The 27,065-nt window shown below is 41.2% G+C and overlaps 1 protein-coding gene across 2 annotated transcripts; it reads left to right on the forward strand.

Moving 5' to 3' along the window:
• Positions 1-7,903: 7,903 nt before the first annotated feature.
• PDCD6 (programmed cell death 6) lies at positions 7,904-25,475 on the forward strand. 2 transcript variants are annotated; one of them, XM_073003899.2, is made up of 6 exons: positions 7,904-8,206; positions 8,409-8,470; positions 14,738-14,782; positions 17,323-17,481; positions 21,794-21,903; positions 24,262-25,475. In XM_073003899.2, the coding sequence occupies exons 1-6, from the start codon at positions 8,154-8,156 to the stop codon at positions 24,358-24,360; spliced, it is 528 nt and encodes a 175-aa protein (XP_072860000.2). In that variant the 5' UTR covers positions 7,904-8,153; the 3' UTR covers positions 24,361-25,475. The 2 variants fall into 2 exon arrangements, with proteins under 2 accessions (XP_072860000.2, XP_072860001.2); XM_073003900.2 differs by having other exon boundaries at positions 8,006-8,206; positions 17,323-17,475.
• The last annotated feature ends 1,590 nt before the right edge of the window (positions 25,476-27,065 follow it).

Consider the following 27,065-nt stretch of genomic DNA (forward strand, 5'->3'; position numbering starts at 1 on the left):
CTTGGAGTGCAGACTGTTCATAACCCCCTCTCCCTCTGGGAAAGTTATATGTCATAATTGCTGCTATTGTTTCCACTGCTGCTCCTGGAAGGCACAGAAAGATCATGGCTGGAATCCTCTTGGTATTAGCAACTTGTTGTAGCGAATTGCTGAAGTTCCAGGGCACAATCAGGTGCATGAGCAGGCACAAGACTGAGATATGCTCAGACAACTTGTCAGTTAGCTGTAATTTGCTGTGGCAGGTTATGCAAATCTTATGCAAACACCAGTAGGATTCTGGTCTATGATTATTTCAGTTATACATACTTTGTCTTAGTTACAATACAGTATAACATTGTAATATGTATTAGGTGTCAACGAGGGTTAGTTGCTTGAGGGACCAAGGATCCATCTAGCCAGATATTATCTACCATTACACATCCAAAGTGAATATTCAGTTATTCTTCTCTTCCCCCGTCCTGTAGTTATACATGTGTATATGTGAAGGAAGAAGTGGTGTGAAAACCTGGGATAGTCACAATATGAATACGGTAACTCCCTCATAAAATTGCAAGCTTGAGGTGTGCAACAAAACCATGTCTGGAAGCCTCTCAGAAAAAGAAAAGTACATAGACTGTGTCCATGACTTTGAATGAGGAAGCTGCAGTTCAGGGGGAAACATGGGAAAGAGAAGGGACCAGAAGCAGGGAACTGGAGGGAGACAAAGAAAATAAATTAGGCTTGGATAGCAAGGACAACCATGTGAATGACATGATATTTAAATCAAGTTTTCAGTAGTAGCTAGCAGCAATGTAAACACTTCAGTGATGCTTTAAGGGGGCTCGTGCAGTTCCTATAGTTCCCAGAAACTATCATGAGCTTTCCTCTCCAAGATGAATCATGATCTGGTTAGAAATTCAAGCAGGCATATTGAAGTTTACAACTGACAGAGAAATGACAAATACCGACTAGTAACAGATGTAGCCATGTGTAGGCTGTCCTTAAGGGTTGAGCCTGCAGAGTTAAGCCAGGTCTTCAAAGGAAAGAAGGGACTTTGAAAAGACATTGGAACAAAGAGAAAGGTAGCACTGTATGAACAGAATATGTTAAGTAAAAATTATGGCTAGAGGTAGCAGTAAGGAAAATGGGCACAACTGTTCCAACAAGAGACTTCAGAGTAGCTGGCGATGGTAATTAGAAAATAAGGGATCAGAAGTACAAAAATGTAAGCACATGAGGGATGGGGCGAGATACGCCAAAGGTTTCAAAATGATAGAACAAATTCAAGGATGATATATACTTCTCCCTTCAACAATGCTGGGGTTAGGGGCGCTGGACCCCTGTGTAGTTCAAAATCCATGTATAATTTTATGCCTCCAAAAATGGAACTTCAAGGCATAAAGTGTTGATTAACACATACATGCACATACCTGACCCACATTAGCCTTCCAGCATGCCTCAGCACACCCACCCACCCCGGCCATCATGTGGAGCTGCCATGACAGAAGGGACCAGCTGGGTTGCCATCATCAGCCCAGGAACTGCCACACTACCGCCACCAGAGACCTAGGTAAGCCCGAGAACCACCATTCTCAGGCCGCTTCCTGGAGGTAAATAGCAGGACAGAATTTGTTGAATATTTATTTATTAAAATGTTTATTTATTGAAATATATATCTATTTATTGGAAAAAGAAGTTTATAACCAAAACTGCTGCTCAGATCCATTCAATTCAAGGGAGAATTATATAGCCACTAAATTACATGTTATTCCTTTTTGATGGCAGACTGCTGGCTACAGGTGAGAGAACTGATGTGGATCTGAGATGTTGAATGAGAAAATTACATCACAGTTACAGATGAAATATGGGTAACAAAGAAAGGGGAGGACTGAAAGGTAAAGCCAAGCCTTGTCTAATCAGCATGATTCTGCTCAACTTGTAAGCAGGACATGATCCTCGAAATATAAAAATGTAAAAACTGAAATAAAAATCATACAACTGCATGTTGCATGTATGGCCTGTCTTGTGAGGGTTTGGACTGAACAGCTGGCATACTGGTTGGTTTTAATAAAAGTATTAGTCAACCAAAAATTCAAACTCAATTACTCTATGATAAGAGAAATATAATGTTGGGTCCCCTCTATAAATAGATTTTGTAAGCGGCAATTTAAAAAAAAAAGGGTTGTGGGACTCAAGTGTCTGCTGAAAATAATTTTGCTCCTCAGATTGTAAGCATATAGTGAGATGATAAGTGAGCAAAAGACATATATGTTGCATTAAAAATTATGTAAGAGTTAATGGAAGTCTGACTAAGGTGTGTGACATTAATCCTCACAGACCAGAATAGGATATTTAGTTCCTCAAAGTTATATTTTGTAGCAAAATTAACAGATTCACAAGGTCAGCACTTTGTAATAGTGTCAATTTAAGAGATGTAACAATGTTCCTAATTTTCAGCCACATTTACCCAACAAAGTATTTATAATGTTACTTGGTACCAGACAATAGAGTTATAGTAATGTACAGTATTATGGAAAAGCCCTCAGGCTTCAATCCATTGAGCCCAAACTCCACTAAACCACTCCTAAATCAATTTCCCAAGGCAAGGTGTTGTTGTTTAGTCATTTAGTCATGTCCGACTCTTCGTGACCCCATGGACCAGAGCACACCAGGCCGTGCTGTCTTCCACTGCCTCCCCGAGTTGGGTTAAATTCATGTTGATTGCGTCGATGACACTGTCCAATCATCTCATCCTCTGTCATCCCCTTCTCCTCTTGCCTTCACACTTTCCTAGCATCAGGGTCTTTTCCAGGGAGTCCTCTCTTCTCATCAGATGACCAAAGCATTGGAGATCTCAGCTTCATGATCTCTCCTTCCAGTGAGCACTCAGGGTTGATTTCCTTCAAAATGGATAGGTTTGTTCTCCTTGCAGTCCAGGGGCTCTCAAGAGCCTCCTCCAGCACCACAATTCAAAAGCATCAATTCTTTGGCGGTCAGCTTTCTTTATGGTCCAGCTCTCACTTCCCTAGATCACTACAGGGAAAACCATAGCTTTGACTATTCGGACTTTTGTAGGCAAGGTGATGTCTCTGCTTTTTAGGATGCTATCAAGGCCCATTCAAGGCCACACACACCCCCAAAAGAGATATAGTCCTTGCTAATGAGAAAGCCCTCGGACTTCAATCCATTGAGCCCGAACTCCACTAAACCACTCCTAAAACGATTTTCCAAGGCAAGATAGAAGTTGCGAAAAGCAGCGGAAAAGTAATAGAAGGTACTAAGGAGTGGAAATGGGTGTGTTCTGAATTCTGAAACAGGCAGGGCTATGATAAAAGTTTTAAACTTCCCCCAAAACTACACAAGGAAAGAAAGATGGAACAGCTTCACAATGGCGTTTGACCTGGTTAGCTAACTGGAATGGCAGCAATTCACCTGGAAGCAATTTTGAGGGCTCACACTGAAGCTTGGTGACATGCATGTTCTTGTTCATTTTAAGAACTATCCCCGGGACTATTGGTTGTGACGTTTCATTTTGTTTAGTCGTTTAGTCGTGTCCGACTCTTTGTGACCCCATGAACCAGAGCACGCCAGGCCCTCCTATCTTCTACTGCCTCCCAGAGTTGGGTCAGATTCATGTTGGTTGCTTCAGTGACACTGTCCAACCATCTCATCCTCTGTCATCCCCTTCTCCTCTTGCCTTCACACTTTCCCAACATCAGGGGCTTTTCCAGGGAGTCCTCTCTGCTCATGAGATGGCCGAAGTATTGGAGCCTCAGCTTCAGGCTCTGTCCTTCCAGTGAGCACTCGGGTTGATTTCCTTTAGAATGGATAGGTTTGTTCTCCTTGCAGTCCAGGGGATTCTCAAGAGTCTCCTCCAGCACCACAATTCAAAGGCATCAATTCTTCGGCGGTCAGCTTTCTTTATGGTCCAGCTCTCACTTCCATACATCACTACAGGCAAAACCATAGCTTTGACTATTCGGACTTTTGTTGGCAAGGTGATATCTCTGCTTTTTAAGATGCTGTCAAGGTTTGTCATCGCTTTCCTCCCAAGAAGCAGGCGTCTTTTAATTTTGTGGCTGCTGTCTCCATCTGCAGTGATTATGGAGCCCAAGAAAGTAAAATCTGTCACTGCCTCCATATCTTCCCCTTCTATTTCCCAGGAGGTGATGGGGCCAGTGGCCATGATCTTAGTTTTTTTGATGTTGAGTTTCAGACCGTTTTTTGCACTCTCCTCTCTCACCCTCATTACAAGGTAAACCTCAAATCTGGAATGCAGAGAGAAAGGGGAGACCTAGGCTGACGGAACAATCCTTTGCACGTTCAAAGGTTCTCCTCGTAGGTGAGGCAAAGCTCCAGCATTGGCGTAGCCACGCCCGGCGGTCTTTCTCTGGAATTTCCTCTGTGACTCCACGTAGGCACTCGCCCTCCTTCCGCCCTGAAGGAATCCCCTCTTGGGATCTCCCAGGACTGAGAACGAACCATAGAGATACGAAAAATGGGTCATTACACCCATTGCTTAGAGATGAAACTTCCTGGTTCTTTTTTATGATTCCCCCCCCCCCCCCCGTGGTGAAATCAGGCTGCTAGCGGTTTTTAGAGATAACCACCTAAGTCTTGTTTTTAGCATGCATAACAAAATCAGAACCAAAGTACTGTGGCGAATTTAAGATTAACAGATTTAGTTCTATATATGCTTTCATGAAATACAAAACATTCCCTTAAACACATAGAGTACAAACTGGGACACAGATTTATAGATACTCTGAACGATTGTAGGCATCCAGAATCAGTGCAATAGGATACAGAAACAGTAATGATATTTGAGAATGACAATAGCATTTTGATAATTCAAAGGGACTTATCTAAGCATTTTGACAACAGGTTATGTATACTTAATATACATCATGAGAGCAAGCATTGTGTAGCTGCAGTAGATAGAGTGATAAACCAGAACTCAGGAGGCCTGGGTTCAAATTCTTGATTGGCCGTGGAAATTCACTGGAGCAGTGTGTGGCATTGGCAATGCCACTCCTTAAATTCTCCCATGCTTTATTCTATTTATTTATTTAAAATATTTTTACCCAGCCTTTCTCCTTGAAAAGGATCCAAGGCTGTTTGCATCATTAAAAGACAATATTTAAAGCTAAAATAAGAATACAAATATTTAAAAAGGAACAAACAAATGCCATTCTGAGAAACGGTAAACAAAAGCAATACAAAACATACATTCAGAGCTGTAGGGCATAACAATCCATTTAAAAATCCCACTTAGACACCCACTTTAAAGTTAGTCTTTTTAAGTTAGATGCAGCTTGATAGTAATTAACAAATCATACATCATATGACAGTTGATATGGTTGTTTTTGAATTGTTGAAACAATGACCTTCGCTTTTAAGGAAATGGTTAAATTGAGGCTAGCATTTTGCCAAAAAAACCAATAACATTTCAGTTATTACACAATACTGCAGTGACAGACAGACAGACAGACAGACAGACAGATAGATAGATAGATAGATAGATAGATAGATAGATAGATAGATAGATAGATAGATAGATAGATAGATAGATAGATAGATAGATAGATAGATAGATAGATAGTGTACAGAGAGAGTTCTAAGAAACATTTGGTATCTAATCAAGCTATTAAATGCACACTGATTTTAATGGATATAACATAGCAGCAAAGTTGAAAGTTCAGATCTTATTTTTGCACTGAAAAATAATTATAAGTTTTCAATCTTTAAAAATAGCCATATCAAACCTGATACAGAAGTCTAGTTATCAACTGTTATGTGTTTAAAAATATAGCCCATTATCCCTACCTTGTCAGGGGTGTGTATTGACATCTACCTGTGTCTAAAATAAGACCCTGTGCAAGAGCTTGACAGTGTACACTCATTTTAATATTCAACAGAGGCTTGGCTTTTAAGACCCAAATTACCCATACAAGGTAAGTGGGTTCAAAAAAGCTTCAATAAATAATACATTTTGGAGTTTGGGGCTGGGTGTCATGTACTATGTTTCTCCTTTAAACCTGAACTCACATGAGAAGATAGAAACGCTAAAATGAGAGATGGGCAGAAGGAGGGCCAACATAATGAAACTAGTCAATCTCAACAAGAATTTGCCCACCCATCAGATGCTGTAGGTGTGGTTGCATTCCCATTTAAAGAATAGATTGCCAGTTGATGGTGCTCTGTGTGAGATGGGGGGGCGAGAGAAAGGAGTCTCTCATCTGAGTGCCATCCCTTCCACAGACTATGGAACGGGAAATCCAGACCTCGCCCACTCCAGTTCCCCGCAGAAGAGAACAATAGGGTACTGAAACCCAGGACTTGGAGAGGGAATTGAATGGGTTAACGGTTGGTAGAATGGGGAGAACAAAGAGGGTGGAGACTGAGGAGGGGGGATATCAGAAATAAAAGGGAGGGAAAGTCAATTGCCAGGTTGAGAATGGGTCTGGTTACAAGACCCATGGACTGGAGAGTGGGGACATCTGTGTGTGCCTAAGGAGGAGGCTGACTATCATAGCAGGAGGGAGATACCCCCCCCCCCCGACAGTCATATTGGGGTGAGGCCAAGGCCCAGGAGTGGCGGAGGAGATTGAGGGAAGAAAAGGAGAAAGCAGAATGGGAGAAAAAAAAAATACTAGCATGGGGGGAGGGGTCGAGGAGATGAGGATGATGGGTTACTGTGAGGACCCTGGTTGACTTTCTCACATACACGAGATGCCGGGTGGACCGATCCCACAGAGGATGAGGCCATTCCCATATTGGGAGGAGAGATTGGAGAGGTTTTGAAAGAAGATGCAGCGACAGGCTGGTCGGGTCCCTGGAACAGCAAGGAAACCAATTCCTTCCTCAATGATGCCTGGGTACCCCTGTCAGACCCGTTGGTGACAGGAGAAAAGTTATGGACTAATTTTATGGACACTGATTTTTTGTTAAACGCACCACTGATTAAACCTTTCACCTGTTTCAAAGTTTAAAAAGCCTCCTGATTTTGTTGTGGAGGCAAAGGACTCAAAGTCTGAACCCTCACACTGTATAAACCCTGAGCTGAGTACCATTAATCAGGTAACAACCTGTAGATCACGGCAGTGTGTTGTACAATAGGCGAGGCTGCCTTTGAGGCCAACTACTTGACTACTAACTGGGGCTGGAGATTGAGCCCCTTATCTTGCCAGTGCTTTACGAACTCCATTGGCCTCCCGCCTGTTTCTGAGCGGAGCTCACAGCACTAGTGCTCTCTTTTAAACCCCTGCATGGTTAGGAACCTAGGCAGGCACAGTAAGATCGCTCTCAAGAGTTCTCTGCAGGGTGCCTTGCACCTGAAACAGCTGGAGGGGCAATGTAGGAAAAGTGTTCTCAGTCGCGGCTCCTACTTGCGGAATTTTTTCTCCCAGCTCACTGACTTATCCTATCCTTTAGGCACCGGAAAGACGTTTTCCTACAGGTTTTGGCTTGTGCTTTAAAAAAATCGGCTAATTTTAAAGTCGCAATGGGTTTACTATTGTAAGTATTTTATTGTTTTATAACCGGTGTGTCAATTGTTTAGTTACTAGGTGGTACAGTATATAAATGTTTTTGAAAGTAGTAGGAAAAGAGGAAGACCAAATGTAAAAGGCATTGACTCCATACAGGAAACCACAGCTTCGAGTTGCAAAAGCTGAGCGGGCCTTTTACGGTAGTTGGGATATTCTGGAACGATATCCCTCATTCATAGGTTCGGCGTACAAGAACAATATCCACCCCGGCGACATCGACAATGTAGTGTAAAAGTAGCCCGGAAGTTGGACCCTGGGTTCAGTCTATTTTTAGTCTGCAGCCACTTATAGATGTTCCTGGAGGCCCAATCAGAGAAAAGGAACTCTTCCTTAGTTCCGTCCGCGACGCCTCTCGCGCGCTCGCTCGTCCCCGCCCCTTCCAGGAACTGAGGAGTTTCGTCGAAAGAATGGTTGTCATCAACCGATAGAGTTTTGGGCGCGTCCGGAGGGGCGGGGCCAGGTGGCAGAAGGAGCAGCCGCGCTTTCCTTCCCTCACCTCCGAGCAGTGACTCGCCGTGAAACCCAAAATTTAGGCTTGCGCGGAGAGGGCCTTCCCGGGCAGAGGGGTGGGGCTGGTTTCGCTTCCTCCTCCGCACGTCTTCCTCTTGGGGGCCGGCGTGGACAATGGCGGCCATGGGAATGCCCGACCCGAGCTTCTTGTGGGGAGTTTTTCAGAGGTGAGGGCGCCGGTCCCGCTGCTCCTCTCCGTCGTGGGGGGGGGGGTGAGAAGGGGCAGGCCTTTCTCTCCCCTCCCCCTCTACCCGCCGCCCTTGCACCGGCCCGTAGGGTCTGGGTAGGGAACGGGTCTGGGCATTGGGCTCCCTCCCCGCGTCCCCGCCGCCGTGCCTTGGAAATGTTGTGTTGTGTTTGGTCCCACAGGGTCGATAAGGACCGCAGCGGGGTCATCTCCGACAGCGAGCTCCAGCAAGCGCTCTCCAACGGTACGTCTCGGCCCGCTTTCTCTCCTGGAGGGCGGCTCTCTCTATCCTGGTGGCGGGTTTTCTCTCCGAGGCTCTCGCTCTTCTACGGCCTCATCTGTCGGTACTGCCGTTGACTGTGTGGGGTTTGAAGTGCGTTTTCTGTAAGGGATAAAAAGCACTGCAGAAATGCAGAGCTCTCTAGCCCCTGAAATGTAGCAGGTCCGCTTTGCAGGCATGGCTTTCAAATGAATCCGGAACAGCTGTAACTAGGTGATAAAATTAATCATTGTCTTTATTATGTATTTGTAGTTTTTAAAACAGAATAAACCCAGCATACAACAGTGGTTTGCACACTTGGGGTTCCCAAGTGATATTGGGCTACAGCTCCCAAAAGCTTTGGCCAGTTTGTTTAGTTCAGACCTTCGATGACTTTAAGTTGGTCTGAATTACTTAAATAGCCTAACCAGTGATAACCTTCAGGAGACAAAGTTCAACTGTCTTGAGACCTGCCAGTGGTGTTCATTGCAGCTGACTTACCAGGAAGTAGTTGAAAAACCCATTGAGATTAGACAGTTGAGAATGTAAGGTTTTAGTGATCTCAGAGCTCCTTATTTGTTCCAGTTGTATTTTGTGTAGCTTTCCAGTGCCTTTGTCATGAGTTCTTTATAGAGCTTTTTGTTCGGCAGGCAAACACCATGACTGATGCAAAAATTCATTAAGGAACAAAAATGTCTAAACCCTATGAGAATGTATCACTGTTTTCTTTTGCAATGGATTATGGGCTTCTTTGTATATGATCCTCTTTGCACACTAAAGATACATACCTGTCTACGAGGGGGTGCTGACAAGTATTGAGCCTTACCCAGAAAAAATGAGCTAGGAAGCTGTAACTGACACACTATTCTACATATTCCCCTAATGCACTTGCGACATCTGTCCTGCAGCTTCTTAGGTCCCTGCAAATAAAATTCTTCTGACTGCTGGTGTAACCACTCATTTGCAGCATTAGTTGCCTCCAGCACACTCCCAAATTGTCCCTTTAGGTGTTTGTTTTTTTGTTTGTTTGTTTTTTTTAGTTTGGGGAACAGATGATAGTCAGAAGGAGTCAGGTCGGGAGAATAGGGTGGATGGGGCATCACTTGAAAGCCTAAGGACGTCAGTTTTGCCATTGTTTCACCTGCAGTGTGTGATGAGGCATTGTCATGCAACAGGATGACACCTTTGGAGAGCTTTCCTCAATGTTTGTTCTTGATGTTTTGCCTCAACTTCGTTAATAAAACACAGTAATATTTTGTATTGATGGTTGAACCCTGTGGGAGGTAGTCCACAGCAGAACTCCCTTCTTATCCCAAAAAACTGTTGCCATTTGCTTCTGCACTGACCTTTGTACTCGGAACTTATTTGGCCCAGGGGAACCACTGTGCTTCCATTCCTTAGACCATTTCTTGGTCTCAGGATCATAACAATAGATCCATGTCTCATCACCGGTTACCAGCTTGCCCAGGAAATCTGACTCATTCCTTGTAAAATGTTCCAAAACAGCCACGGATGACTCCACACGTTTCCTCTTTTGTTTGGTTGTCAAAAGTTTGGGGATCCACTTTGCTGCCAGCTTTCTCATTTCCAAGTCGTTGTGGATAATGGGACCAACTTTCTCACAAGATATTGCCAGATATGTAGCAATACTTTTGGCTGATATTCGGCCATCCTCCATGATCATGTCATGGATGGCTTTCACATTTGCAGGCACAGGGACAGAAAGAGGCCTTCTACTGGGTTTCTCACTTTCAACACTGAAATGGACAGTTTTAAAATTGACAGCCCAACGTGTAACTGTTGCATATGAAGGGCCACTGTCACCCATAGTTTGTGACATTTCATCATGGATCTGCTTTGCACCTTTCCCTTGGAGAAACAGGAACTTATGGTCCTATGCTCTTCCACATTGCACTTTCTGGAGGTGCTGTCGTGTTGAATTTGGACCTGAAAATGAAAGATAAGTTAAAATCATAGGTAGTTGATTTTTACACCATTGAATATAGACAAATTGGCCAACATATACTGCAGTTTACAGATTCCTAGCTCAGTTTATTCAGGGTAAGGCTCAATACTTGTCAGCACCCCGTCATACACAGTCATTTGTAGACACCAGAGGGGTGTTTCTGATGTTGTCATATATTTCAATCTGCATCATTCAAGATATAGCTAAAATTCTCTTACAAATTGACCCAAGTTTATTATTTGTTTGTTTATTTCATTTTTTTACTGCCCATCTGGCCAAAGCCACTCTGGGTGGTTTACAACAAGAAGCGCACAATAAACATGGCTAAAATAGAAAATACAACCAACCTAAAAATGTTAACAGTAAAATAAAGATAAACAATATAATCAAAGTATATTTAAATACAATTAACATCAATAGTTAGGCTGTTAGGAAATCACCATAGACATTATCATTTGCATGCTGAGTCGCAAAACTCTGTGGTGAATTCTTAAGGCAGTTCACCTCCCGAACTTAATGTTACATTATGCCATCATAACAGGCAACAGGAGTAGCCCATGTACCCCTATTAAAATGGACTCATGATATGTTCATTTCTTATGGAAAATATAGCCTCTTTTACTGATTATGTGCAAAAAGTTTTCGTGTGATTTGTGGAGAAGATGTGCTATACATCTTCTCATATTCCTGTGCTAACATGCACATTTGAAGGATGAAACCTGTACATGAATATCTGCAGACTTGGAGTTGGAGGAAGGACTGCAAACAGCTCCCTGGTAATGCTTAATCACACATGTGAAACTGCAGGCTAAAGAGGAAACTAGCTGGATCTTTGTGTATGTTTATTGCACAAGTGTCTATTCTGTGTATGGCTATATCGAGATGTGCAAGGGCCTATGTGTTTCAATGTAGCAAAACACCTGGCTTATTTTTGTTTTATGTGAAAATACCGTGTAATTTTTCTGTGTGATCCAGACCTTGTTTTCTGATTTTTGAAAATGTTCTTCCAGTTTCTTGTGTATTTTCTGCAACCTATAACATCTGTTATAGTTTCCATGTAGCTTCTGCCTCTGAATGGGGGTTATTTTAGCATAGGCACAAAATCTACTTGGTCAGAAAGATGTTGATAACTTGCTTAGGATCTAGTAGTTCATGAGAAACCATAGAATGAACTGTGAGGTATTTCTTAAACGGCTGTTGAAACCTTTTGCTATTTTTAGATGCCACCTCAAACAGTGGGGGAATGCAGTAAGAGATAGTAGCCTCAGTGTCTTGAGTGTTGTGCTCCACTGTCCTACAACAGGGCTGTTTATAGTGCAAACTGTAGCATGGAAAGTTGTGCTCACTAACTGCACATTCCAGCCACCTGTCCACAGAGCAACCCTTGTTCTAATACAGTCATCAGAATAATGCTGCCAAAATGAGTTTTGATTGAGAGTGACTCTGAAAGCAGAAGGTTGCAGAGTTTCACTGAGACTGTAAACTACTTGCTTTTTCCAATCTGGTCCTTATCTCATAAGACATAAGACATAAGAAATTTATTTTTCATTGCGCTCACAAGTTTGCTTGTTTAGATTAAAATAATGATTTATTAAAAGTCATCCTCCCCCAGATGTTTTTTCAGCCTCTTCTGTTTCTGGCAAAAAATAAATAAATGGTTAACTACTCCTTCTTTTAGCCTGCAATAGTAGCAGTTTATCTCTTAACCAGATCCCAGGGCACACCACATCGAGATGTTGTTATTTCAGCATATACCATCCCATAATGCTAGAGAACTCTGGCCAGTTTACAGCATAACTATGCAAGAAGCACTTTGCCCTCCCCCTCTCCAGGAAGCTAGGGATTCGTTTTACCAACCTAGAAAAAAATTGTAAACCCCCCCAGAGCCGCCTCAGCCAGATGGGCAATATAAAAATGCAGTTTTATGTTGGTTAAGATATGAATGAAGTATTTCTGTATTACTAAAGCAGCATCAGAGTGCTTGTGGGAAACCTATAGGTTTGCAGATCTACAAAAGGTGTATTTGGAACAGACCGGTAGAGAACAGTGACCAAGATCTTGTTAGTTGTTTACATAGGCAGAACAGTAGTAGACTGCCATTTTTGCGGTAGTTATTTTCACAGAATCAGCAGATCCAGTGTTACTACACCAGCTGGATTATTATTGTTACTATTTTTGCTCATTGGAAACTTAATGGGATGTTGATAGTAGTCTAATAATTGATATCATTATCTCTAAATGTGACTCCAATCCATTGAAATCAAGATTATGAACTTGTCAACAATGATGCGTTGATTTCCTTTAATGTGCAATCAAACTTGAAAGATGTCCTTTAATTGAGTTATTCCTTAACATTTTGTAAATGCAATATTCAGTAGCAAGAGAAAGCCCATCAAAAGTCTAGCCAAATCCACTTGTAGCTTCACAATGCTATTACAGGTCACTCCTGCATGAAGTACTGTATTTCTGAAATCCTTTGGCCTCTCTTGGCTTTATCTTTCCTTTGCCTTCAAGTTGCTTCAGTTTGTTTTGCACTTTGCAGGATGTTGTTATGTTATATATTATTGCTTCAAGCACAGGGAGCTGTTGGGTGGTATGAAAATACAGTGAGTAAACATTAGTTTACTACTTAATTTAGGAAACAAGGGATCCCGTCTCCTTCTAATCACACATTGCCTAGTAATGCTGCTTTATAATGATCTCTTGAAGACTGTTGCATTTCAGCTTCAATACAATTATAATTTGTATGTTAACTACATTTATAGCCCATTTTTCTTCTAATGAGCTCGTGGTGTACAAAACTTTCTTTCCTTTTTACTTTGTCCTTCCAATTTATCTTGTGAAATAGTGAGGCGGAAAGTAACTTATCATAGCAGCAGAAATTCTGTTTCTTTAACTTCGGCTACATAAGACTGATAATATCGGCGGCGGCAGTGATTTTTCAGAAATTAAACATTTTCTGACTCCACCTCCAAAAATCCTGAGACTCCCATGAGATCCCTTTGTTTTGAGGAAGCTGGAGGTGGGGGCTGCAAGATGGGAAATAAATCTTTAATTCCCCAAACTCTCCTCCAGCAGTAGTTGTCAGAGTAGCAACAATTTTTGGAAATTAAAGATTCTTCCATTCCAGTGCATGCAGTGACCTCCCTATGATGAAAGGGGTCTTAGGACGATTGGAGGGTGGATTCAGAAATTTTTAATTTTGATTTCAGAAAAATCACTTTGGCTTACCATCACATCAGCCTTACATGGCATTATTTGCACAGCATGATTTCAGACTGAGTATCACAAGTGGGAATTTGAACTCGCATCTCCTGAATTCTAGATCATTGCGCCACACCAGTAGTGTTTTTGGTAGCCACTTCCAGAACCTCTCAGTAAGGTTAGGCAGACTCTTTTCTTGCTACTTTGTTTTTGGCAGACAAGGCCTTTTTATTTGGGCAGGTCTCGCTTACGTTGGATTGGTTTTTTTAACAGTATGGGTTCTGAGTTTTTCTCTTACTGTTGTCTCTTATATTATGTGTTTATTTTTTATGCTTTTATCCATAATGCTTTAATGGTATTTATACTATTAAACTGCTTTGAGCTCCATTTGTGGGAGAAAGGTGAGATATGAGTTAAATAAATGATGAATAATAATCTTGTTGCACTAGAAATCATTTAGGAAGTCTCTTCCATGGATATTTGTGAACTCATAATAAGTTGTTCATTCCTTTTGTTGCATGCAGGCATCTTTAGAAAGTCTGGCCTTGCAACGATAGAAAAGTTTCATTGCGTTTATGTCTCACTGTTCTTTCAAGAAGCCCAGGACAACATACATGTTCCCCCACTTATAGCTTCACAATAGCCCTGTGTGGTGTGTTAGACTGAATTTCATGGCTGAGTGACATTTGAACATGTCTGCCAAATCCTATTTCAGTACTCTCCATTCATTACTCTACGCTCATTTAGTGCCAGCTTAACCTGAATAGTAATGAAGTAAATGCTGTTGGACCTTCAAAGAACTTGTTCCTGCTTGTTCTCTCCACATTGCTGTTCTGTTAAATTCTTAACTATATGTGGCATAATATATTGGAGCATGGGATAAAAGCTGTCTTCTCAGTTCTTTCAGTAGGTTTCTTGAGTGACAGTTGTTCCAGTAAGAATAACAGGGTGCTAGTCCATTATTGATTCTGACTGTTATAGATTCTAATCACTCTATTCAGAATTTATGGTGTTATTTATGTTTAGTTCACCAATGTTCAAATATATGTGTGTATTTATGGTTTAGTTTACTTTTCTTCTAGGAACATGGACACCATTTAATCCAGCAACAGTTAGATCTATCTTATGTAAGTAATATTTATACTACTGTACTTTTGTTCTCTTTGGAGCATTTCTAGTTTTTATGTAGACTTATGTGCATTTAGTAAGATAAAAGCAAGATGTGGAAGGTGACACCTCCATTTTGCTGATGGTTTAGATCTGCCTCTCATCCCTGCTTCTCTATCTGCTTACAACCAATGGAGAACTGAGACGTCTTTGTCTTCTTTAAACACTGGTTCAAAGTTCTGTTCCTGCTTTCCATGTAGTGAGGAATAGCAAAGCTAGGATTCTCAATTATTGGTTGAGAAAGATTTGATATTCCTCCTTTTTGTGCCTGCATTGGTAAAAGGGAGGAGCAACAAAGCCTGATTTCAGGCCAAAGCAGACTGGGAAAGCATCCATTGGATAACATATATCCCATGGAGAGCTACATTGAAGTGTTTGGTCATCTAAAGCAAAGCAAAGCGTGCTGCTTAGTGTGCTGCTTATATAGCAAAGCGTGCTGCTTATCTATCCTAAAGTTGTTATCCATCCCTGTTTTAAAACAATGCCACTGTGAAGTCTTGTTCTTCTTTTGATTCCATATTGGAACTTACTAAATTTTACCAACATCTCTTTCAGATAGCAGTGGGACAGGGAGAAAGATGCTAGAATGGATATTAAGGTTTTATAGTTATTGAGCTGGGGGTAGGCTGGCCTTCTGGGACTCACCTCCAAAAAATTTACATTTGAGAGAGAAAAAGTAGCTCAAATAACCCCTCTGTCTTCTTTTGGGTGTGGTGTGTCATATTTTGAGCTCCTTCCAGCACTTCTGGGGTTCCTGCATTACCCAAAACTTTTTCAAAAATGGAAAAGAAGCATAAGAAGGCATGAAAGGCTTTCTTAGTTAAAATAAAAATAATTTCCATAAGAAAAAAAAATTGCAGGATGGAGGAAATCACAAGGAGTTAGGGCTTTTCAAGGGATGGGCATGTGTGACTCCTGGAGCCTCAGGAATGATCTGGCCAAATGGATTATTATTATTATTTTTTGTGGTAGTTGCTGCAGCTCTGTGCATTTTAGCAGTAGCAAATGTGGAGGAACAAGGGTTTGCAACAACTGCCAGCATGCGGAGTGTGTGTGTACATGTCCTCACAAGCTGCATATTGCCCATTCCCATTCTTATAAAGCTACTGTGAATGCTTTGCAGTCAGTCTGTGGCACCTTCCCAACAGTAGCTGCTGTGGCTCAGTAGTGTTTGCCAAACAGTCGTGTCTGACAGGGACACCTAGAATTCGTCAATGAATAGGGACTTTCTTTCTCCTGTGAAAAATACTCATATTGTCAGTTTCTTCTCTGTATATACAGTGGTGCCGATCAGCTGTTTAAATCGCTGTCTTGCAAAGCTTAGGTCCCGAAAATACCTGTTTTGTGAGCGCGGAGGGAGCTCTCAAAATCATCTAGCGAAAATCAGTTTGCGAAGCAAGGACCAAACATTGTCCAGCTAAATTCCCCCATAGGAACCACTGTTTTGCGAATCACTATACCGATCGCAAAAAGTCAATGTCTAGCGAAAAAACTGTCATGCGGGGTAACTGTCTAGCGAGGCACCAGTGTATATAGAACCCATTGAAATAAAATATAAAATTAGTAAGTTTCAAAAGCTGTTCTTGAAGTTTTGCTTTGTTTGTTTAGTAGTTAACCAGCATCCCCTCACACACACCTCTTAATTTAAAGGGCCTCAAAGAAAAGTGTCATGTGGAGGATTCAGTATTAACAGGCAATCTGTATGCAGGAGTCTTTGCTTCTTTCTCAGAATTAACTTTTTTCTACCCCATTTTAATTATTTGCTTTATTATTCTTATAAAGAAGCACACATATGAATTGTGTTCTGTATTGGACTTGAGTTATATTCTTAAATACCAGGGAGTGTTTATGTCAACAGATCAATCAATGGGTGCTTTGAATCATTTTTCATAAATGATAAATGTGCACAAGCTGTTTGTTAATACCCAGTACAAGAGGAGAAGCGGACGATGGAGGATGAGATGGTTGGACAGTGTCATCGAAGCAACCAACATGAATTTGACACAAAACCGGGAGGCAGTGGAAGATAGGAGGGCCTGGCGTGCTCTGGTCCATGGGGTCACGAAGAGTCAGATACGACTAAACAATGACGACAATTGTTACAACAAATACGTAACTCCATAGTTTAGTACATATAACACCCTTCACTTATTTGTGGAAGCAGGAAGCCCCACTGGTAATCATGGCAAGCCTTTATTGAAAAATTGTATGATGGCTAAGAGAAGGCACACAGCACTTGGGTTCCTCTGGGGAAAATGTCAACAACACTGAAATCAATTTCTATCATCCTCATATTGTTCCTTGTATAGGAACTATTGTTATGTTTCTTTTTCTTGGCACTGATTGAAGAAGGCAGCGATAGTTGCAGTGCAGTTAGGCTCTGTACATGAGATATTTATTATATTTGTCTTTTAACTTAAACAAGAAATCAGTGGGAAATTAATTAATTTTTCAGTTCTTTAATTTAAATGTAGTAATATGCAGTTAATGTTTGTTTCAGCCATGTTTGACAGAGAGAACAAAGGTGGCGTGAACTTCAATGAATTCACAGGAGTCTGGAAATACATCTCTGACTGGCAGAATGTCTTTCGCACGTATGATAGAGACAATTCTGGAATGATTGACAAACATGAACTAAAGCAAGCACTAACAGGTTTTGGTAATTCATTTGCAATTATAATTGATCATCACCAGATCATCTGGGAAGTTGTTGAACATCACTTACTAGAATATTCCACCTTTTAAAAGTGGATCGGTTGTGCTTCATGACAAAATAGAGTAAAATTGTTTTGAGAACTTTTTGACCAAAAGTAAATTAAGAATGCTAGATGTACATCATGTTATCCAAATTTGCATAAGTGTGTGTATGTAAGTAGTTCCACATTTCTGTTTGGCTTTTGTACAAAGAAATGCATTCAAGCAGTTGGTTTCATTAAGTCCTAAGAAATAATTGAAGAAAGTACTTTCTGCTTCTAATTTCAAGCATTGAACATCTTTCAACTAAGGTGTTTACTAATTTTAAATAGTCTTAGTGTAAAATTCATAAACCCATCAATATTGGTAGGTTTATGAATGCCCAGTTTTATCCATGATCATGGCCAATGGGTGAAATAACATCATTCCTTTTTCACAAGTACAGTATAATAAACTGGAGGATTAAACCATTGAGAGTGTGGGTTCCGTTCCAGTTCCAGTTATGTAAAAATAAAGTACACAGTATTTGAATTCTATGGTTGTACATATCAGGATATAATAAAAATAATCTGGTCCTTAGCAGGTCGGAAAATTGGGCAAATACAACTTCAGATGAACAACAAGACATGACATATCATGATTTATTTTACAAAAATAAAACCAAAATGGTGTAACCATGTGTGGAAAACTAAGTACATCCTTACCATAGGAATTAAGAGGCTAAGTGGCAGCTAGGTGCTGCTAACCAAATGCTCCTGAGTGACTAATCATCAGCAAGTGTGACTACCACCACCATTCCACACATAAGACACTAATACAGAATCAAAACAGCTTCTTTGAATTTAGATGGAAATACAGTGGTGCCTCGCTTAACGATTTTAATTGGTTCCAAAAAACACATTGCTATGTGAAAACATTGTTAAGCGAAACACCATTTCCCATAGAGATGCATTGAAAACCGGATAATCCGTTCCAATTGGAACGGATTACCATCCTTAAGCGAAAATCCCCATAGGAAAAAACGTTAAGCGAAACCCATTGAAATGCATTGAAGCCTATTTCAATGGGGGAAAAAATTCACAAAAAATTCAAAAAGACTCAGAACAAAGCCAAATTAAGTTAACTAAGGTTTTATTAGGTGCACTAACGATTCCAAGCATTTTAAACATTTTTAAACATTTTAGAATATTTTAAAAATAGCAAAAACGGGGCTGTAAAAAAAAACGTTAAGCGAAACAAGGGGACCTAAAACTGTCATCGTTAAGTGAAGCATGGTCCCAAAATCGTTAAGTGAAAATCGCCCATAGGGAAAATCGTTAAGTGAAGCACAAGATCACTCTGAAAAAGCCATCGTTAAGTGAATTTTTCGTTATACGAAGCAATCGTTAAGCGAGGCACCACTGTAATTGTTTATCTTCAAGACACTAATAACATTGAACCCCAAAACTCCAAATGATCTCTCCTGGTGGTTTTATATATAAATTAAGTATTATAAGATTCAAGGTAGAGCTCTGGGGAACACAAGGGGCTCTTAGCCAGGGGATTGAAGAGCTCTACCTTTTGAACTTACCCTTCCAGAAAGGACTGAAGCCATAATTAAACACTGGGCTCAGAATCTTAGCCCAAACAGGCAACTTGAGAAAGATACCAAGTACTGTATTAAAACCTGTTTAAACATTAAGCAGAACAGACAGCAGACATGCATTCCCTGTCTGATACTGAGCAGAAATTGTCCATTGTGATGATCCATAAGTAGGCCTGAAGCCCAGGACTGTACTTCATCTAGATCAGTGGTTCTTAACTTTTGTTACTCAGATGCTTTTGAACTGCAACTCCCAGAAACCCCAGTCAGCACAGCTGGTGGTGAAGGCTTCTGGGAGTTGCAGTCCCAAACTCCTGAGTAACCCAAGGTTAAGAATCAGTGATCTAGATGATGTCTTTAATCCAGAAACCCTGCAACCGAGCTGTTATCTACCACAGGTAGATAAGATGTTCACAGTTCTGCTTGCCATGCAAAATACTCCACCATCTCTCCAGTAAGCATGAAAGATACAGTGGTCATCCCATCCTTGATCTAAGAAAGGGTGGATTCTGTTGACACACCTCCACGCACATAAGGTTGATGATGTTATCAGGCCTTTTATCATTAATTAAAAATTTCCTATTTTCCCACCTCAGGTTCTGAGAAAGCCTTTATTGTTCGAAAATCATTGCCACCATCCCCAGGTTGTAAGACATCCTAGGGAGCCTCTGAACCTGGTTTGGGGTGGTGGTGGTAGGAAACTTTTAATTAAAGATAAAAGGTTGTGACTTATGATATTAGCAGCATTAAGCATGCAAGCTGTGCCAACAGGGTTCTGACTGTTACGTTCATTGTTGTGCCAGTGCACCTTAAATACTCACTGAGTTCTGGAATGTGTAGAGCACAAGTTTCTGCTCCTTTGAGACTGGCGTGAGATTGATCCTGCTCCTGTTTCTGCCAGGCATCTCCAAAGTATAGGGTAACTACAAGCTATAGCTGAGAGAGTATACAGCTATACAGTGGTGCCTCACACAACGATGTTAATTGGTTCCAAAAAAATCAACGTTGTGTGAAACATCGTTCTGTGAAACACCATTTCCCATAGGAATGAATTGAAAACCGGTTAATCCGTTCCAATTGGAACAGATTGCCGTCTTTAAGTGAAAAAACCCATAGGAAACATCGTTGAAACAGTGTTTCCATCATTGGAATGTATTGAAGCCAACTCAATACATTTCAATGGCTTTGCAAAGTCCTTTTTTCGTTCCTGTAAAAGTGCCTTACAGTGTTTGGAACAGGTTTTAAATGCTTGCAATCGTTAGCCCACCTCCTGAACCCTATGCAAACTTAATTTGGTGTTGTTCTGAGTCGTCCTTAATTTTTGGTGATTTTTTGTTTTCCCTATTTAAATGCATTGAACTGTCCATTCAATTGATTTAAATGGGGAAAATAAAAAAATCACCAAAAATTAATGAAGACTTAGAACAAAACCAAATTAAGTTTGCACATGTTTCACAAGGTGCACTATGGAATCCAAGCATTTAAAACAGGTTTCAAACATTTTAAGACACTTAAAAATGAGCAAAAAGGGACATTGTTAAGTGAAATTCCCCCATAGAGAACATCGTTAAACGATGGGGGAAATTCCTCAAAAAAACCCATCGCTGTGTGAATTCATCGTTGTATGAAGCAATCGTTGTGCGAGGCACCACTGTATTGCCTTATATGTTTGTGTTCAGGTTTTGTGTTATTCCCTGACTTCAATCAAGGTTCCCCCTAAGGTGCCACAACTCTGCCTTCCTCCACACAGCTTTCCTCCTCCTCCTCTGTACAGCTATTGTTTTCAGCCCCTTTGATTCTGGTCATGACAGAATCCTGCATGGGGCGAGCAGAGTTGTGCATACATGTGAGGCCGAAGTCATGAGAGAGAGAGAGGTAGAGTCCCGCCCAGCAGGGCTGAAAATTAGAGGGTGCATTGACTTCAATAACTACATGTTTTGTATAGAATTGTTTTAATAACATTTTGCATGGCTAACATTTCTCACTATGTTTCCATGAATGGAAGAGCTCTGCACCACCTGCTGCAACGGCGCCCATGCATTTTAGACAGATAAGATGTCCATAAGATGCTCAGAGGATGCTCCCATGAGCAGGATAAAATCCTGTGTCTTAACCATGGCAACCTATGTAACTGAGAATAGCACCAACACTTTGCTATTCATCTTTCACTTTTGTAGTACGAAACTTGGTAGAAGGGATTGCTCTGGAGATCAATCATTGCACTGTATTTTAGAGAGAGTGATTTGCATTCAGCAAAAGGAAACAGCATCCTGACCAAGTCTGAGAGCATTCATTTCCAGTTTTCCTGATGTTCACTTTGGTCTTTAGAACAGATAACACATTTTGCACTTCATTGTTTTTATTTGCAACACATATTAACTGCCACTGAAGTTAAATTATTTACTAAGCATATATCATAGTTTTAAGTGCCATTTTTGTTCCATTGTTTTGTCCTTCGTTATGCTGTTATATTTAATTGTGTGTTTGGTCAATATAATGTGCTGTACTGCGTAACTCAGTAAAAATGATCACGACTTGTGCTACCTTAAAGATCAGCAAGTTTACATTGTGTAAGCTTTCATGGGCTGCAATGCATGAAAATGTATATGTGGAATGTTGTCTCAGCTAACTGATGACTTTTTCAGAGTTCGATTATTGCCTTACTTGACTCCTCAATGTTTTCAATTCTTTCAAGGTTATCGATTGTCAGACCAATTCTACGATCTCCTTATTCAGAAGTTTGACAGGCAAAGAAGAGGACAAGTGGCTTTTGATGACTTTATTCAGTGCTGTGTTGTCCTTCAGGTAATACCTAACTGGGATACAGAATGTTTACGGCAAAAATCATCAGTAGGGGGAAGATTTCTAGGACGTATCATATTTTTTTTCCTGCAACCTGTGTTTGAGCTTATGGGTAAATTTGAACAAGCTGATGGAATTTTGTATTTATAGGTTATCTTTAAATCACTCACCCTGATGGGAAATCCACCCTAGGTATAGATGTGAACTGAAACAGAATTGAAACTTAGTAGTTCCTCTACTTATTTAATAGCATATACATGGATTGAGTATATCGGGTCTTTCTTCATAGGGGAACAAGGCAATCCAAATGCCTACAAGAAATACAACTTTATATGGCTAGAAATGTAAGACCATTTTTGGCTTGCTGTATTTTAGACATACTAGCAATATCCCACATTCATAAACTAGAGGTTTTTAAAGGACTTAATTAAAGATGTTAGCTCTTCTGACCAATCTTCAAAGTTTCAAATCTGTAAAGCTGCTTCTCTAGCCAAGGCCTAGGTGAAGGGTTCCCAAAGGGTGCACCTTGGTGTTCTGTGAACCCTCAGCAGGGGCACCACTCCCTCTCCCCAACCCTCTTCCTTTTTCTCTTCCCCCCCCCTCCAGTTTAATGCCCAACAGTGTTTTGAGATTCTCTGTCTTCATTTCTAATTAGACACAGGGATGAATATAAAAATGAATCGGGATATCAACAAATATCCCCGGTTCATCAGATATTTGTTGCTTCGTATTCTTAGGGTCCAGGTGCCCCAACGACTACAAAGCAACTAATATAACCATTTTATATTCATCCCTTTGTCTATCCCTATCTGCCTATGCCCCTGCGGATCAGCTATTCCTCGGGGCATAAGCAGAAAGGGGGTTTCCCTTAAGGTGGCTTGCTAAAGCCTGCCTGAAGGGAATCACACCCTGTTTAAAAAGCAGGGGGATCGCTTTGCTCAGGCTTCCCATCTTTCTATGCCCCTGCGGCATACACAAGGGAAGCCTGACCAGAAGAATTCTCCCTGCTATGTTTGCAAAGACAGCAGGGATGGGGTATCACTTTGATGCCCACCTGGCATGGAAAGAGGAGGGAAGGGGGACCCAAGCAATTCCCCAACCCTGCTGTATTTGCAAAGACGACTCCCCACCCCCGCGGCGGGGGATTGCTTCTCTCAGGCTTTGCTCCCCTTCCTATGGATGGAAGGGGGACCCAAGCGATCCCCCACCCCCGCTGTCTTTGCAAAGACAGTGGGGGTGGGGGATTGCTTAGATGAGGCTTCACTCCTCTTCCTATCTGTGCTGGCGCATAGGAAGAGGAGGGAAAGGGGACTAAAGGAGCAAACCCTGATCTAAGCAATCCCCCACCCCTGCTGTCTGTGGAAAGACAGCGGGAGAATAGCGTCAGTTAGGCTTGCCAAAAGGGAAGCCCTCTCCACTCCTCCTTGCAAAAGCTAGGTTGCTGGAACTGAAACTGCGGTTCCATCAGTCTAGTTTCTGTTTGTGTGGAAGCTGCCACAGAGCAGGAGGAGGCAGGAGGGAAGGCGGTAGGGGCAGGCTGTTAGCCAGGGCTTTTTATATATATAACCCCAAGGGCTATCCAAAAAATAAAAAAGATCCAATGAACTGACGAATTGATTCGTGGGTCATCGGGCCACTGGGGGCAATTTGTGGGTCGTCAAATTTGACAACCTACAAACCAAGACGAAGTGCCATTTTGGCACTTCATCCCCATCTCTACTTCTAATCTCTTACAGAGATTGCCCAGGTGCTCCAGATGCCCTGCCCTATCCCCTTATGCAGGCATCCAATCAGAGCAAGAGGTGGGGCAGGGAAGCCCACAGTGCTGCTTTTGATTGGGCAACTGGGGAAGGAGGCAGGGTGGGGCATTAGGAGCACCCAGCCAACCCCTGTGGGCCCAAACCAGGCCCAGATCAATAGCTGAGATTAAGAACAAAGGCAGAAAGATAAAGACCTAAATCTCAAAATATTGTTGGGCACTAAATGGGGAGAAAGTGGGGAGGGAGTGGGAAGAGGAAATAAAGGGAGGATGGCGAGGGGGGTTTCAGTACTTATTTCTCCTTTTCATCCCCCTTTACCACACTGGCACCCAGTCCAGGTCCCACTGATCCCTTTGCCTCAGTGCCTGTGGAGCATCGAAGGAGCAGCTGCCGGGGGGGGGGGGGCAAGTTTAGTTGATTCCCTGTATGTCAGTAGCCTGCTACAGGAAATATTCTCTAACTCTACTTGCAGTGTTTCCTGTACAGTGATAATCACCAAACCCAATCATCTCATGGTGAAAATAGAATTTATTAATCATTCTAGAACTGAATTATTTTATTCATAAGAAAAATTTGATATTAATTTGTTCTTTATTTGCAGAAATGGACAGATATCTTCAGACGATATGATACTGATCAGGATGGCTGGATACAAGTGTCTTATGAACAGTTTCTTTCCATGGTGTTCAGTGTTGTATGACAATGTATTTTCACTGCAATATGGACTTCAGTTGCCAACTTTCATATCACAACATGATTCAGTTTTAATTTCCAGCTATTGTATAGGAGAAATTAACACAATATTATCTTCTGTAATATTTTACTAATGTGGCCAATAGTAGTTGGTGCCATACATTTCAGCAGTACATCATGTACCTTACATTGCTGGAAGTATGTGAAATTTAAACGCCAAAAACAGTAGAAGTAGTGCTTGTTACAACTTGAAAACTATGCATGTGCCTTTTTATACAGAGAATATTAAAAGAATCATGCCCAGTTGTGTCCTGTGTCTTTGGAGCAACTATGGCTTCAGGTGCTTAAGTTGTTAGCTAAACTATTATATATTATTTATTGCCTGTTAATTCAGAGTTGGCTGTTACCTGCTTATTCGGCATTTTTTTATCTCAACCTTCTTCATTTTGAAGATATTTTAAGTTTATTCAAGTGTGTGACAATATCCATACTAAAGTTTTGGAACTAGTGCTGCAGCTACAGGGATTGCCAAAATGTAGAGTAACCAAGTAAAGGTTCTTCAAACCGACCTTCCCTCTCCCCGGTCAAAGAACAAAAAAACAGTCTTCTAAGCTTCAAAAGCAGAGGTTTATTCTGGCCGTCTACTATTGCAGTTCTTTGGCAGTCAGTTTTCCTGCTCAGTTTTCCATGAGCTGCAGTGCAGCATCAGTGTGATCAAGATTTCCACTATGAAGCTGGACTTGGTGTGCTTGGTGATGAAAAGTTACGTTTCTGCTAACTTTCCCAGCCTTTTCTGTCCCTTATGTTCATATTTTGTACAGCTCCTAAGTGCACAGGAATTGGTTTTGTCTCTTCTCGCTCCACGACATTCACAGTGAATGGGTATGTTCCTAAAAATGCAAGTTGATTCATTTGGGACAATTACCTATTCTGTTGTCTGTGTTCTTCATTTTGAGTTCCATAAGAGGAAACAGTTAATCAAACTTAAGTGAGTTTGTACAAGAACTTTTTTAACTGAAGGTGCAGCTGCTGTTATATCATTGGGTCCTAGCCTCATATATTTTGTGTATCTATGAACCAACCTGAGTCTTCCATGATAAATAAAGTCAGTTCTTTTCTGAAGGTCATGTATATCATTACAGAAGTTTTCTTACTACATTTACCACTTAAGGTAAGTTGAAGGGCAAGACAGTTAGGAGTTAGGAAAGAATGTAACTGGAAAGCAATGTCAAAATTATGCATATTATGTGAAAGGTAGTGAAGAAAAACGGACAAAAATCAAGTAATTTGAAATTGTGTTGGTAGAGATTAGACATGGGGACAAATATAAAAATGAATCACGATATTCAATGAATATTGCTGACTTAGCAGATATTTGTTGCTTCATATTCTTGAGGTCCAGAGAGCCTAATGAATACAAAGCAACGAATATAACCCGTTTATATCCATCCCTTCGTCTATCCCTATCTGCTTACACCCCTGCAGATCATCTGTTCCTTGGGGGCATAAGCAGAGAGGGGTTTTCCCTTAAGGCAGCTCGCTAAAGCCTGCCTGAAGGGAATCCCATCCCCGTTTACGAAAAGCGCAGGGGGGGATCACTTTGCTCAAGCTTCCTGTCTTTCTATACACCTGCAGCATAAAAAGACAGGGGGAGCCTGACATAAGTGACCTCCCACCCCTGCTATCTGTGCAAAGACAGCAGGGTGGGGGAAATCACCCCGGTCAGGCTTTTCTAAAGGGAAGCCCTCCCCACTGCTCCTAGCAAGAGTTAAGCTGCTGGAACACAAACCACAGTTCCAGCAATCTAGCTTCTGTTTTGGCAGAAGCCACCACAGAGCAGTAGAAAGCAGCTGGGAAGGTAAGTGGCAGTGGGAAGGGGGTGTAGCGGACTATGTGGGTGGGGGGGCTTTTTTTTAGATGCACCACGGGGTATCTTATTAAAAAAAGACCCAACAGACAAATTAATTTGTGGTTCGTTCATCCATGGGGGCAATTTGTGGTTCATAGGTTATCAAAGTTGATGACCCATGAACCAAGACAAAGCCCCATTTTGGCATTTCATCCCCATCTCTAGTAGAGATACTAAATCAGAATGCTCAATCAAGTCAATCACTGGAGCAAAAATGAGTAACTTGAGTCTGTTGTGCCATGCACATATAGCAGGAATGTGAACATTCTAAATGACTGAACTATTTGCTTAGCATTGCATTCTGACCAATCAAAATGTATCTGGAGTCATGGTTTCTGTTTTAATCTATGAGTACAAATGGAGTCTGTGACTGGACAGTGGTTTGGGGATCATTCGAGTTAAAAATCGTGGGAATCTATGAGGATCCATGCATGAAATACATATTTTGCACCACTGCAAAACCATGCACTGTGGTGTAGTCTGTGGGTGCAAAAAGGATCTATGTTCTGGCATTGGTTTAGGGAGGATAACATCAAAAATTTTTAGAAAATTACTAAGTTATGAGTAAATCAGATAAATCATATGGATCTGTAAAACTGGGTCAACTTACAAGTAAACTGGGTCAAACGTGCTTTGAGATCATTCAAAGCCACAAAGGGAAAAAAATAGTAATTTCACAGCTTAAATGAGTGAGTTTCTGTATATTTATTTTTTTAAATAGCTTTTAAAATATTTCCACAGGAAGGAGCCAAGAATGTGTGGCCAGGAAGGAGTTAAATGATTTATTTCACACTGAAAGCCAT

Source organism: Pogona vitticeps, chromosome 6, assembly GCF_051106095.1.
Source record: "Pogona vitticeps strain Pit_001003342236 chromosome 6, PviZW2.1, whole genome shotgun sequence".
Classification (NCBI taxonomy): domain Eukaryota; kingdom Metazoa; phylum Chordata; class Lepidosauria; order Squamata; family Agamidae; genus Pogona; species Pogona vitticeps.

Coding starts and splice junctions, on each gene's coding strand:
- PDCD6 (XM_073003899.2), top strand. CDS start 8,154: ATGGCGGCCATGGGAATGCCCGACCCGAGCTTCTTGTGGGGAGTTTTT. Junction 17,482..21,793: donor GCAAGCACTAACAGGTTTTG/GTAATTCATTTG, acceptor AATTCTTTCAAG/GTTATCGATTGTCAGACCAA. Junction 21,904..24,261: donor AGTGCTGTGTTGTCCTTCAG/GTAATACCTAAC, acceptor CTTTATTTGCAG/AAATGGACAGATATCTTCAG.